General features: G+C 39.6%; 1 protein-coding gene across 1 annotated transcript in view; it reads left to right on the plus strand.

The window, feature by feature from the left end:
• Window positions 1-14513, plus strand: part of DIPK1A (divergent protein kinase domain 1A) — a 129993-nt gene that overhangs the window by 109735 nt on the left and 5745 nt on the right. Inside the window, exon 3 of the mRNA NM_001083500.1 lies at window positions 11370-11477. Within this exon, the coding sequence (NP_001076969.1) occupies window positions 11370-11477 (108 nt within the window). The remainder of the gene's footprint in view (window positions 1-11369; window positions 11478-14513) is intronic.

A 14513-nucleotide genomic window follows, 5' to 3' on the forward strand; every position in this document is an offset into this window, starting at 1 on the left:
AAAGAACCACTTTAAATCTTGACCTGGGGTAGAGTTGCAGATAAAGTGTGCCTCAGAATGCAGGAGCCAAAGATTAGTTAAAGCAGGTAGCTATCCTTGTCCTACTCGAGGAGTTGTTCATAACAGAGTGCCCTATTTCTAGATAAAAAAAACCAGAATACTCTTAATCTATTCATCTATCCAGTAAGAACTTTTTATATGCATTTGATTATATGCAAAGTTCCAAGGAAACAAATATGAAAGCTGTGTCCTCGCTTTGAGTTGCTGTGTAAAAGGAATGAGCACTTAGCAGGAGCACTGGGGATGGGCATGCGACCCCATCACTATTAAACATGCTCTAAATGTTGCCCTCCAAGAGAAGTAATCCTGGTTCTTTTACGTGGGTGGTTAAAAGCACAGGCTCTGGAGGCAGACTGTCTGGGTTTGGACCAGCCCCACCACTAATCTGCTCTGCAAGTTTCTTTTTTTCCTTTTGTAATTTTCTAAAAATGTATATATTCAAACAAAATCATCAATTTTTTGGTATAAAATCTGTAATAGTCTCTGTTTTTAATGTCTGCAGAATATGTGGTGATATCCCCTCTTTCATGCCTGGTATTTTTTTATGCCTTCTTTTTCTTCATCAGATTTGTTTCTGCAAGTTTCTTAACCTTCTTGTGACCTCTCTTGCTTCAGTTTCTTTACCAGTAAAATGGAAATAATGATAATACCTCTTTCATAGGGTGGTTGTGAGGATCGAAGAGAAATATAACATGAAAAGTTCTTAGAACAATGTTGACCTATAGAAAACAATACAACAAACACCTGTGTACTTCCTACCTAGATAGCAGACCTTTGCCATAGTTGCTTCATTTGTATAGATTTTAAAAATAATTTTATTTAACTATGTATGGCTGCGCTGGGTCTTCGCTGCTGCGTGGGCTTTTCTCTAGTTGTGGCGGGGGGCTGCTCGATGCAGTGGCTTCTCTTGTTGCGGAGCACGGGCTCTAGGGCCCTCGGGCTCAGTAGTTCCAACTCCCGGGGCCTAGAGCACAGCCTCAACTGCTGTGCTGCGTGGGCTTAGTTGTTCTACAGCATGTGGGATCTTCCTGGACCAGGGATGGAACCCATGTCTCCTGCATTGGCAGGTGGATTCTTTACCACTGAGCCATCAGGGAAGCCCTATTTTTTTAGAGATCTCTAGAATTTTATTTATTCATTTGTTTTTGGTTGTGCTGTGTCTTTGTTGCAGTGTGCAGGCTTCTAATTGCGATTGGCTTATCTTGTTATGGCAGGCCCAGTTGCGGCTCAGACAGTAAAGAATCTGCCCGCAGTGTGGGAGACCTGGGTTCAATCCCTGGGTTCAGAAGATCCCCTGGAGAAGAGAATGGCAGCCCACTCCAGTATTCTTGCCTGGAGAATCTCATGGACAGGGGAGCCTGGTGGGCTATAGTCCGTGGGGTTGCAAAGAGTTGGACACAACTGAGTAATTAACTTTCTCTTGTGGAGCACGGGCTCTAGAGTGCAAGGGCTTCAGTAGTTGGGCATTTAGAGATAAGCTTTATAGTCTCTGTGATCTAAAATCCTTAGAAACCTTAAACTATACCTGCAAAATCACTACAGATGGTGACTGCAGCCATGAAATTAAAAGACGCTTACGCCTTGGAAGGAAAGTTATGACCAACCTAGATAGCATACTAAAAAGCAGAGACATTACTTTGCCAACAAAGGTTCGTCTAGTCAAGGCTATGATTTTTCCTGTGGTCATGTATGGATGTGAGAGTTGGACTGTGAAGAAGGCTGAGCACTGAAGAATTGATGCTTTGAACTGTGGTGTTGGAGAAGACTCTTGAGAGTCCCTTGGACTGCAAGGAGATCCAACCAGTCCATTCTAAGGAGATCAGCCCTGGGATTTCTTTGGAAGGAATGATGCTGAGGCTGAAACTCCAGTACTTTTGGCCGCCTCATGCGAAGAGTTGACTCATTGGAAAAGACTCTGATTCTGGGAGGGATTGGGGGCAGGAGGAGAAGGGGACGACAGAGGATGAGATGGCTGGATGGCATCACTGACTCGATGGACGTGGGTCTGAGTGAACTCCGGGAGTTGGTGATGGACAGGGAGGCCTGGTGTGCTGCGATTCATGGGGTCGAAAAGAGTCGGACACGACTGAGCGACTGATCTGATCTGATACCTGCAGAAGGTTTCACTCCTGAGTCATACCCAAGAACTCCCACCACCTTTCCCTCAGTGAAAAAAACATGCCAATGAAATTCCTGGCCATCTGATACCAAACAGATGGTTCTGCATTTCCTCAAAATCACCAGAGGTTGACCTGGATGAGAAAGTATTGAGCATCTCCCCATGGAGTTCCCCACAGACTGCTTCTCCTATGAAGATGAAACCTAATATTCTTGGTTACAACCTGGTCTAAAGGAGAAAGGAGGCATGGTGAAGGGCTCACCCAAGAGCTTCTGCTAGTGATAGCTGAAGAGCAACAGATTCTAGGTGTTTGTATTCAACTCTACATGTGAGCAGGACTCTCATCTCTATTAGGGCTATCCTTATTCTCAGAGCAAATAGGTCTGCTGAGCCTGTGCTAGCCTTTCCAAGTATTGAGTAATTACCAAAACCCACTATGCTTTGGCTGTTTCTTTGGGATCATGAAAAATTTATGCCCCCAGGGACTTCCCTGGGGGTCCAGTGGTTAAGAGTTCTCATGCTTCCAATGCGGGGGGCACGGGTCCAGTCCCTGGTTGGGAACTAGACCATACATGCTGAGCAGCATGGTAAAAAAAAAAATTATGTCTCCAGAATGAAAGGTTCAAGAAATTATCCTCAGCCACAATCCCATACAACAGGAAACCCAGTCACTGCAAACCTCTAATAGGTTGCCTTATCCCAAGAGCTAGAAGTGGGCAAGACTGAGACTAAGAGAACCAGACAGACAGGAGAAATTCTGGGAATGAGCAAACAAAAGGTAATTGCAGAAACCAGGAAAGAGCAAGAAGGTCTAAAGTAGGCATTAGGAGATAAAGATCAGAGGAATTCTCTCAGTTACAGGAACATACTTCCCTGGTGACTCAGACGGTAAAGCATCTGCCTCCAATGTGGGAGACTCTGGTTTGATTCCTGGGTTGGGAAGATCCCCTGGAGAAGGAAATGGCAATCCACTCCAGCACTCTTGCCTGGAAAATCCCATGGACAGAGGAGCCTAATAGGCTACAGTCCATGGGGTCGCAAAGAGTCGGACACGACTGAGCGACTTCACTTTCAGCCATAGTCTTTTCTTTATTTTATATTGGTTAATGCATTCTTTCTGCATTCTTTAGATTTTTTAATTCATTTGTTCTGTGTTGTTTATTAATGTAATTAAGACTGCATAGAGCTTTGCCACGGAGAAGGCGATGGCACCCCACTCCAGTACTCTTGCCTGGAAAGTCCCAGGGACGGGGGAGCCTGGTGGGCTGCTGTCTATGGAGTCCCACAGAGTCGGACACAACTAAAGTGACTTAGCAGCAGCAGCTGCAACAGAGTTTTGCCAAGAGAATGCACTGGTCATAGCAAACACTCTCTTCCAACAACACAAGAGAAGACTCTACACATGGATATCACAAGATGTTCAGTACCAAAATCAGATTGATTATATTCTTTGCAGCTGAAGATGGAGAAGCTCTATACAGTCTGCAAAAACAAGACCGGGAACTGACTGTAACTCAGACCATGAACTCCTTATTGCCAAATTCAGACATAAATTGAAGAAAGTAGGGAAAACCACTAGACCATTTGACCTAAATCAAATCACTTATGATTATATGATACAAGTGACAAATAGATTCAAGGGATTAGATTTGATAGACAGAGTGCCTGAAGAACTATGGACAGAGGTTCATGACATTGTACAGGAGGCAGTGATCAAGACCATTCCCGAGAGAAAGAAAAGCAAAAAGGCAAAATGGTTGTCTGAGGAGGCCTTACAAATACTATGAAAAAAAGAGAAGCAGAAGGCAAAGGAGAAAAGGAAATATATGCCCATTTGAATACAGAGTTCCAAAGTATTGCAAGGAGAGATAAGAAAGCCTTCCTCAGTGATCAGTGCAAAGACATAAAGGACAACAATAGAAATAAGACTAGAGCTCTCTTCAAGAAAATTAGATACCAAGGGAACTCTTGCAAAGATGGGCACAATAAAGGACAGAAATGATAATGGACCTAACAGAAGCAGAAGATATTAAGAAGAGGTGACAAGAATACACAGAGGAACTGTGCAAAAAAGATCTTCACGACCCAGATAATCACAGTGGTGTGATTGTATCCATGATGGTGGAATATCACTACAAACAAAGCTAGTGGAGGTGATGGAATTCCAGTTGAGCTATTTCAAATCCTAAAAGATGATGCTGTTAATGGGCTGCACTCAATATGCCAGCACATTTGGAAAACTCAGCAGTGGCCACAGGACTGGAAAAGGTCAGTTTTCATTCCAATCCCTAAGAAAGGCAATGCCAAAGAGTGCTCAAACTACCACACAATTGCACTCATCTCACACGCTAGCAAAGTAATGCTCAAATTCTCCACGTCAGGCTCCAACAGTATGTGAACCATGAACTTCCAGAGGTTCAAGCTGGATTTAGAAAAGGCAGAGGAACCAGAGATCAAATTGCCAACATCTGTTGGATCATTGAAAAAGCAAGAGAGTTCCAGAAAAACATCTACTTCTGCTTTATTGACTATGCCAAAGCCTTTGACTGTGTGGATCACAACAAACTGTGGAAAATTCTTCAATACCAGACTACCTGACCTGCCTCCTGAGAAATCTGTGTGCAGGTCAAGAAGCAACAGTTAGAACTGGACATGGAACAGCAGACTGGTTCCAAATCGGGAAAGGAGTATGTCAAGGCTGTATATTGTCACCCTGCTTATTTAAGTTATATACAGGGTACATCATGATAAATGCCGGGCTGGAAGAAGCACAAGCTGGAATCAAGATTGCCAGGAAAAATATCAATAACCTCAGATATGTGAATGACCACACTTAAGGCAGAAAGCAAAGAACTAAAGAGTCTCTTGATGAAAGTGAAAGAGGAGAATGAAAAGTTTCTCAACATTCAGAAAACTAAGATCATGGCATCTGGTCCCATCACTTCATGGCAAATAGATGGGGAAACAATGGAAACAGTGGCAGACTTTATTTTTGGGGGCTCCAAAATCACTGCAGTTGATGACTGCAGCCATGAAATTAAAAGACACTTGCTCCTTGGAAGAAAATCTATGACCAACCTAGACAGCATATTAAAAAGCAAAGACATTACTTTGCCAACAAAGGTCCATCTAGTCATGGCTATGGTTTTTCCAATGTTCATGTATGGATGTGAGAGTTGGACTATAAAGAAAGCTGAGTGCCGAAGAATTGATGCTTTTGAATTGTGGTGTTGGAGAAGACTCTTGAGAGTCCCTTGGACTGCAAGGAGATCCAACCAGTCCACCCTAAAGGAAATCAGTCCTGAATATTCATTGGGAGGACTGATGTTGAAGCTGAAACTCCAATACTTTGGCCACCTGATGTGAAGAACTGACTCATTTGAAAATGCCCTGATACTTGGAAAGATTGAAGGCAGGAGGAGAAGGGGACGACAGAGGATGAGATCGTTGGACGGCATCACCGACTCAATGGACATGAGTTTTTGTAAACACTGGGAGTTGATAATGGACAGGGAGGCCTGGCGGGTGCAGTCCATGAGATTGCAAAGAGTCAGACATGACTGAGTGACTGAACTGATTGAACTGAAGACTGCATTCTTCTCTGAATCATTTTTTCAATTTTATCATTGGTTTTAGCTATAGTTTCTTATATTTTTAAAAATGCATTATTATTATTTCCCAGATGCTTAAAATTTCAATTTAGGCTTTCTCTTTGACTCAAGAATTAAAAGAATATTTCAAATTTTCCAGGTAGATTTTTTTGTTAATTTCAAATTTCTTATCATATTGTGACGGGAGAATACTGCTTTCTGCTGTGTCTATTTAGTGGAATGTGTAGAGCTTTTGATCTAATTCGTAGATGTTCCATGGGCATTTGAAAAAGTCTGTTCTCAGGGCAATTAGATGTACCTAGATTATTGAGTTCTTCTGTGTCTTTTTTTGTAAACTTTTTCCATCTGTCATGGACAGATAAGAAAAGTGAAATAGGGACTTCTAATGCTTTTCTCTTTATTTCTTTTTCTATTTCTTATAGATTTCATGTAATTAATTTTAACGTTACTTGGTTTACTTTATAGAAATTCAGGAAGGGGGAGGACTGTGAGGGAGAGGATATATGTATACGTATAGCTGATTCACTTCACTGCACAGCAGAGACTAACAACATAGTAAATCAGTTGTATACTCCAATTAAAGTATTTACACTCCAGTTAAAGTATTAGTATTGTAATATCATCGTGGATTATATGTTTTAACATTCTAAAGTTTCTAACATTTTCTTTTTTGCTTTATTTAACGCTCCCTCACGTAAAGAGGGGGATTCAACCTCATCTGGTATAAGATTGTAGCTTAACTTTTTTCTTTGTGTTTGGCTGGTATACCTGTATCGTCTTTTATTTTTCAACTTTTTTGATATTGTCTGTTTTCTAAAGATACTTTTCTTGCAATAGGTAAGCTTATCCCATTGACCTTTATAGGTATGTCTTAGTTCTGTAACACATTTTATGACCTACTTTTTGTTTTTAAGGATTGGTTTGTATCTTTCTCCAGAGGGTATATATTTGTTTTATGCTTTTGTTCCTTTTGATAATTTAGGAAGGTTTGTATTCTGATTTTAGCTCTTCTATTGGTTAGCCTTATACTATAACTTTTAAAAATATATTTTATTCTCTATTGCTTTAGGCCACATCTATTTATTCCCCACTACAAGCAGTGACAAAATTATTATACCTCTATCCATCCCATCTCCTTTACTCTACTTCATTTTAATGAATACATTATTATTATTAGTTCTTCAAATTATCATCTCTATACTTTTGAATATACTCTGTCTCTATTATTTGATTTATAAGAAATAAATAATGTCTTTTGACCTAGGATATTAAAGATAAGGAAATCAACATCCTTTTGCAACCTCTCATCTTCTTACATCTCCCCTTCTTGGTTTTGTTAATTCTATTACTTTTACTGGTATAGTTTATAATATTAACATTCTGAACAATATAGAGTAGTGATTAAGAGAATGAGCTCTGGAACCAGACTGCTTAGGTTGAAATCTTGGCTTTTATGATTTTGTAGCTTGAGTATAGCAATAGGTTCTACCTCACAGGGCTGTTGTCATAATAAAAATGTGGCACTGGAACAGTGCCTGATACATGGTAAGCATCTAGTAACTACGCAATACTGTTTTAACAGTTATTATGAAATAGATTTTCAGGGTTGTTTTCATCCCAGTCCTACATTTCAACTGGCTTCCATGCGCAGTTTCTGTGTTCATCTCTTGGTTGCCTCAAATTCATTCTCTAATAGTTCTTCAAGAGATGCTAATGGGAATTATATCTTCTGATCCTTAACATATTCAAAAACATTTGATGCCTTTTACTTGAAAGAAAGTTTGGCTATGGAAAATAAGAAGAGTTATTATTGAGCACTTATTAAAATCATAGGTGATCCATCCTCATTAAATGATTATAGCTCATAATAGTGCTATAAGTCAAGCAGTATTTACATCTCCTTTTACAGAAGAGAAAATTAGGACACAAGCAGGTCACACTTCTTTCTCAAACTTTGCTGGCATTGCACTACCTTTGAAGATGGCTGTTGAGAAATCCGAGTCCAATCTGATTTATTTTCCCTTAAAAATGTCTTGATCTTTTGCCTGCTTGCTCAAAGGATTATTTTTCAAGTCCAGTAAAATTCAATGGGATATGTCACAGGGATCATTCTGTGTCCATTTCCTTGGGACACTGTGAGTCCTTTCAATCTGTACATTAAAGACTTCTTTCACGTATATGAAGTTCTGTTGAATTCTACCTTGATTATTTTTTTCTTTTCCATGTATTCTGTTCTTCCATATATGGATATGCTGGATATCCTTTGTCTTCTATATCTATAATTTTATCTCAAATTCTTTTTAGTTCTTTTTAAATTTCTATCTTATTTTGCTCACTTTTCTCAACCTAGCCCTCATAAGTCTTCCTGTGTTGTTGTTTTTGTCTTCCTACGCTTTTACCCATTCACACTATGTCTTTAACTTCTGTGATTTTTTTTTCCTTTTCTTCCTTTCTGAGTCCTGTTTGCTTCATTTAAATTCAGTTCTTTTGTCTCATCATTATGTCTCCTGCTTTGAAGTCTTAAACTATTTCATTAAGTCTTTTGAATTGATAGCAGTATGTTTGCTGTGCTTCACGGCAATATTCTTCTGGAAAAAAATTTTTGTTTGAGATGTCCTCTTCCTATTCCTTTCTTCCTTTTCCTCATAGATTTGCTGTATAGATCTCCAGCTTGTTTTGAGTATTACTCATTAACTGAATGAAAGGAGTTCTTCAACCCGCTATTTGCAGGAAGCAACTGGGGCAGTGAAATGAGTGAGTGGTGAAACTCCTGTGGCCCAGAATTTGTGTGTATGTGTGCGCGTGAAGAGAAAAAGAAAAGATGAGACAGAGAGACAGAGATACACAGATTGCTTTAGCCTATCTCTCTCCTCAGCAACTACAGAGTTGCTCATAATATAGTCTCTCCCAACCCTTATTTTATTTACAGACTGCCTCCAACATAGATAAGATTTTTAAGGATTTTATTAATCAGTGCTGCCTTGCCCTGGTGGCTCAGTGGTAAAGAATTTGCCTGCCAATGCAGGAGACGTGGGTTTGATCCCTGGGTCAGGAAGATCCCCTGGAGAAGGAAATGGCAACCCACTCCAGTATTCTTGCCTGGGAAATTCCATGGGCAGAGGAGCCTGGAAGGCTGCTGCTGCTGCTGCTAAGTCACTTCAGTCATGTCCAACTCTGTGTGACCCCATAGACGGTAGCCCATCAGGCTCCCCCATCCCTGGGATTCTCAAGGCAAGAACACTGGAGTGGGTTGCCATTTCCTTCTCCAATGCATGAAAGTGAAAGTGAAAGGGAAGTCGCTCAGTCGTGTCCGACCCTCAGCGACCCCATGGACTGCAGCCTTCCAGGCTCCTCCGTCCATGGGATTTTCCAGGCAGGCTGCAGGGTTGCAAAGAGTAGGACATGACTGAGCACACACACACACTGCCTTGCCCTGCTACTTCATGATGCCAAATAGAGTCCTGGGAAGTTCTCACAGCTTGTGCCCCCTAAACTTTCATTGCAAACCAGAGAGATGGGTCTGTCCCTCAGGTATACCACGTAGTCAGTGCTCTCCCAGCTTTGAGAAGTGAGGTCACAGCAGGTATTTCATCTCAGCATCCTTCTGTACTCTGCTGTAATTTTTACTGTATTTGGCAGGTCATCCTCATTTATTGTGCCTTAGGGTTACATTTGGAGAAGGCAGTGGCACCCCACTCCAGTACTCTTGCCTGGAAAGTCCCAGGGACAGAGGAGCCTGGTGGGCTGCAGTCCATGGGGTCGAGAAGAGTTGGACACAACTGAGCGACTTCCCTTTCACTTTTCACTTTCATGCATTGGAGAAGGAAATGGCAACCCACTCCAGTGTTCTTGCCTGGAGAATCCCAGGGATGGTGGAGCCTGGTGGGCTGCCATCTATGGGGTCGCACAGAGTCGGACACAACTGAAGCGACTTAGCAGCAGCAGGGTTACATTGGCACCTTATCTTATCAAAGGATTTGGTTTCTTTTTTTTTTGGTCGCAACACATGGCTTGTAGAGTCTTAGTTCTTTGACCAGGGATTGAACCCAGGCCTTTGACAGTGAGAGCAGAGTCCTAACCACTGGATGACCAGGGAATTCCCATCTTTTTTTTTTTTCCTTGTCTTGGGGCAATATCAAGGAGACAGACAAGATGACAGAAGTGCCTTGTTATTTTAAAAATATTTTGGTGTTTTAAACTTATTTTTAATTCATTTTAAAATAGAGCCATTTTAAAAAATAGACTGCCCATCTTCTCATAAGCAGTAGATACCATACTACCTCAGGCCATGCTAAGTGGGAAAAAATGACTTCAAAGTTCTGTGCATGCCCTAGTCACAATAAGATCTCTCATAGTTATATAACTAGTAAGGAGCAGAGCTTGGATTCAAATCCAAGTCTGTCCATATCCAAAGCCTGAATTATTTTTATCATAGAACTTTCTCTTAAAGAATGTAAATATTTCTTTATGGTATCTTTAATATGTTTCTTCTTTTTTAATTTTAATTTTATTGGCATATAGTTGGTTTACAATATTGTGTTAGTTTCAAGTGTACAGCAGAGTGATTCAGTTCCACATATACATATATTCATTCTTTTAGTTCTTTTCTCTTAGAGGGTATCACAGAATACTGAATAGAGTTCACTGTGCTATATAGTATTCCTTGTTGATTATCTATCTTATATATAGTAGTGTGTGTATGTTCATTTCATCATTCTGATTTATCCTTCCCTCTCATTTCCCCTTTGGTAACCATAAGTTTGTTTTTGATATCTGTAAGACTGTTTCTGTTTTGTAAATAAGTTCAGTTGTATCATTTCTTTTTGATTCCACATGTAAATGATACCATATAGTATTTGTCTTTCTCTGACTTAATGCACTTAGTATGATAGTCTCTAGGTCCATCCATGTTGCTGCAAATGGTATTATTTCATTGTTTTTATGGCTGAGTAATACTCCACTGTATGTGTGCCACGTCTGCTTTATCCTTTCCTTTGTCAATAGACATTTAGGTTGTTTTCATGTCTCGGCTGCTGTGAATAGTGCTGTGGTGAACACTGGGGTGTATGTATCTTCTTGGATTATGGTTTTCTCCTGATATCTGCCCAGGAGTGGGATTGCCGGATCATATGGTAGCTCTATGTCAGTTTTTTAAAGAACCTCCATACTGTTCTCTATTGTGATTATACCAGTTTACATTTCCACCAACAGTGTGGGAGGGTTTCCTTTCCTCCACACTCTTTCCAGTATTTATTGTTTGTTACTTTTGGATGATGGCCATTCTCCATGGTGTGAGGTGATACCTCTTTGCAGTTTTGATTTGCATTTCTCTGATAATTAGTGATGTTGAGCATCTTTTCATGTACTTTCGGCCATCTCTCTGCCTTCTTTGAAGAAACGTCTATTGTGATCTGCCCATTTTTTCTTTGGGTTGTTTTTATTTTGACATAAAGCTGCATGAGCTGTTTGTATATTTTGGAGATTAATCCTTTGTTGATTGCTTCATTTGCAAATATTTCAATGTGGTTCTCCTTGTGAACATTTTCCTATTAACTACTTTTTTATTTCCTGGTTTTTAGTGTGACAAATACAAGACCGGAGTTATTGATGGGCCTGCATGTAATAGCCTTTGTGTCACAGAAACTCTTTACTTTGGAAAATGCTTATCCACCAAGCCCAACAATCAGGTATGGACATTGTGAATTAACATTCCAGATTTATGGTGCTATCTGATTTTACCTTAAACTACTTATTAAAATAACTGTTGAACTGGAACTTTAGGATATTTAAATAATTCAATTGTATAAGTGTTGACTCACTCATCCAACAGGTATTTATTAATCCCCTAGTCCAAGCATATTCCATACACTATTTTAGATGTTAGGAAAACAGGGGTGATTAAGACAGATAAGATTATTTCCCTATGGGTCTCACATTATCCCAGAGGGATAAGGAACATAAACAGTTGACAGATAAGTAAATAAGTAAAGTAATTACAGAATGTGGTGTTTTATATAGGATATACACAAGGTGAGTTGATGAAATATACTCATTCCTTTTATAGAAATTTAAAGTAGGTTTCAAGTCTATAATACTAGCCATGCTTAAGAAGTTTTCTGAAATAAAGTCCAGTATTTGAGTATCTGCTGTTTGCTAAGTACTACTTAAGGCATTGGGAGAGACCATGGGGAACAAGACAGACAAAACCTCTGGCCTCATATGCCTTATGTTTCATGTGAAAGAAGACAGGTGATAAAGAGTCAATAAAGAAATAAGGTCATTTCATGGATTCCCTGGTGGTACAGTAGATAAGAATCCGCCTGCCATTGCAGGGGACACACGTTCAATCTCTGGTCCAGGAAGATTCCACATGCCACGGAGCAACGAAGCCCACGCGCCACAACAACTGAGCCCTTGAGCCTAAACTACTGAGCCCGCGTGCTGTAACTGCTGAAGCTTATGCACCTAGAGCCTGTGCTGTGCAACACAAGAGGCCATCAAAAGGAAAAGCCCATGCACCACAACTAAGAGTAGCCCCACTCACTGCAACTAGAGAAAGCCCATGCACGTCAATGAGGACCCAGCACAACCAATAAATAAATAAAACAGAACATTAAAAAAAATAAGATCGTTCCAGACAGTGATAAGGGCTGTGAAGAAAATAAAATGAGGTCATGGCTTAGAGGGTAGTCTGTGAGGGAAGAGGGATCTACTGTAGGTAGGAAATTAGGGAAGGTCAGCCGAACGGGACCTCTTGGATGAGACTTGAATGATGTGAAGGAATGAACTGTATGAAGATCATTGAGAGTACACTCCGGGCAAAACCAGTAGCATCAGTGAAGGAGGTCATGAAACAGGAATGATGGTAATAGGTTCAAAAAACAGAGAGAAGACCAGCATAGATGGGATATAGAGACTGAGGCAGTAGGTGGTAAAGATCAGGTTGGAGAAGCAGGCCAGCTCATAAGAAGCCTAGCAGACAATGAAAAGGGCTTTGGACTTTAATCTGATTGAATTAGAGGGTTTGAAGCAGAGGAGAGAGTAATAGTATTACTAATTAATATGGTCATATTTGTTTTTTACAAATAAATAACAACAGTATAAGCAGCAGTAGACTGCCTGGGTTCACATGCTAGCTTTGCCTCCATCGTATTCCCTTCAGCATACTGCTTCACTTCTCTCTGCTTCAGTTCATCTATCAGTGAAGTCAGGGTAATAATAGTATCTACTGCATAGGGTTGTTATAGGGAGTAAGATAATCAAGTAAACTAACAGATCATAGCATAACGTAAAGCACCATATATTGTTAGACTGTTAAATAGCTAGATAGTTAATAATGACTAATTCTGGGAATTAGGGAAATGGATGTTGAACTTTTCATGTTTCTGTGTAATTTGACTTTAAAAAAGACTATATTTATAGCTATAAACACATATTAAGAGATAAGATCTCAAATAAACAACTGAACTTTACATTGTAAGGAATTATAGAATAAACTAAATCTAAACCTTGCTGAAGGAAGGAAATAATACAGATTACAGTAGAGATCAAGGAAATAGAAAAACGATAAAATCAGTGAAAACAAAAGTTGATCATTTGAAAAGGTCAACAAATCTGACAAACTTTTAGTTAGATGGACTAAGAAACAATGAGAGAAGACTCAAATTATGAAAATCAGAAATGAAGCAGAGACATTACTGTCAGTTGTACATAGATAAAAAGGATTATGTGAGAATACAGTGAACAGTTGTACAGCAACAAGTTGGATAATCTAGATGAAATGGGCAGATTCTTCCTAGAAACACAAAACCTACTAAGAAATAGAAAATCTACATAGACTAACAGGAAGATCAAATCAGTAATCAAGTCCCCCAACAAGAAAGGCCCTGGATGTATGGGTTTCTCTCATGAATTCTGCTGCTGCTAAGTCGCTTCAGTGTCCGACTCTGTGCGACCCCATAGACGGCAGCCCACCAGGCTCCTCAGTCCCTGGGATTTTCCAGACAAGAGTACTGGAGTGGGGTACCATTGCCTTCTCCCTCATGAATTCTAATAAACATTTAGAAAACTAACACCAATCCTTCTTAACTTTTGATGGCTCAACAATGAAAATTGATCAATGTAATAATACATGACATTAACATAAAAAAGGGGGAAAAGGAACACCACAATTAATGCAGAAAAAGCATTTGACAAAACTCAAGATAAAAACACTCAACAAACTAGGAATAAAAGGCAACTATTTCAACATAGTAAAAACCCTGTGTGAAAAACCTACAGCCAACATCATGCTCAGTGGTGAAAGACTGAAAACTTTCCCCCTAAGATCGAGAAGAAGGCAAGGATGCCTAGTTTCACCAATTCTATTCAATATAGTACTGGAAATTTTGGCAAGATCAGTTAAAGAGATAAAAGGCATATAAATTCGAAAGGAAAAAGTAAAATTATCTCTTGATAGGTGATATGATCTTATTTGTAGAAAAACCTAAAAATTTCACAAGATTATTAGAGCAAATAAATGAATTCAAAGTCCACCCACAAAAATCTGTTGCATTTCTATACAGTAACAATGAGGACAGATATATAGACTAAAGGAATATAATAGCCCAGGAATAAACCCTCACATATAGAGTCATAATTTTTGACAAGGGTGCTAAGACCATTCAATGGGGAAAGAACTCTTTTTTAACAAATAGTACTGGGAAATCTGGATATACACATGC

Source organism: Bos taurus, chromosome 3 (assembly GCF_002263795.3).
Source record: "Bos taurus isolate L1 Dominette 01449 registration number 42190680 breed Hereford chromosome 3, ARS-UCD2.0, whole genome shotgun sequence".
Lineage (NCBI taxonomy): Eukaryota > Metazoa > Chordata > Mammalia > Artiodactyla > Bovidae > Bos > Bos taurus.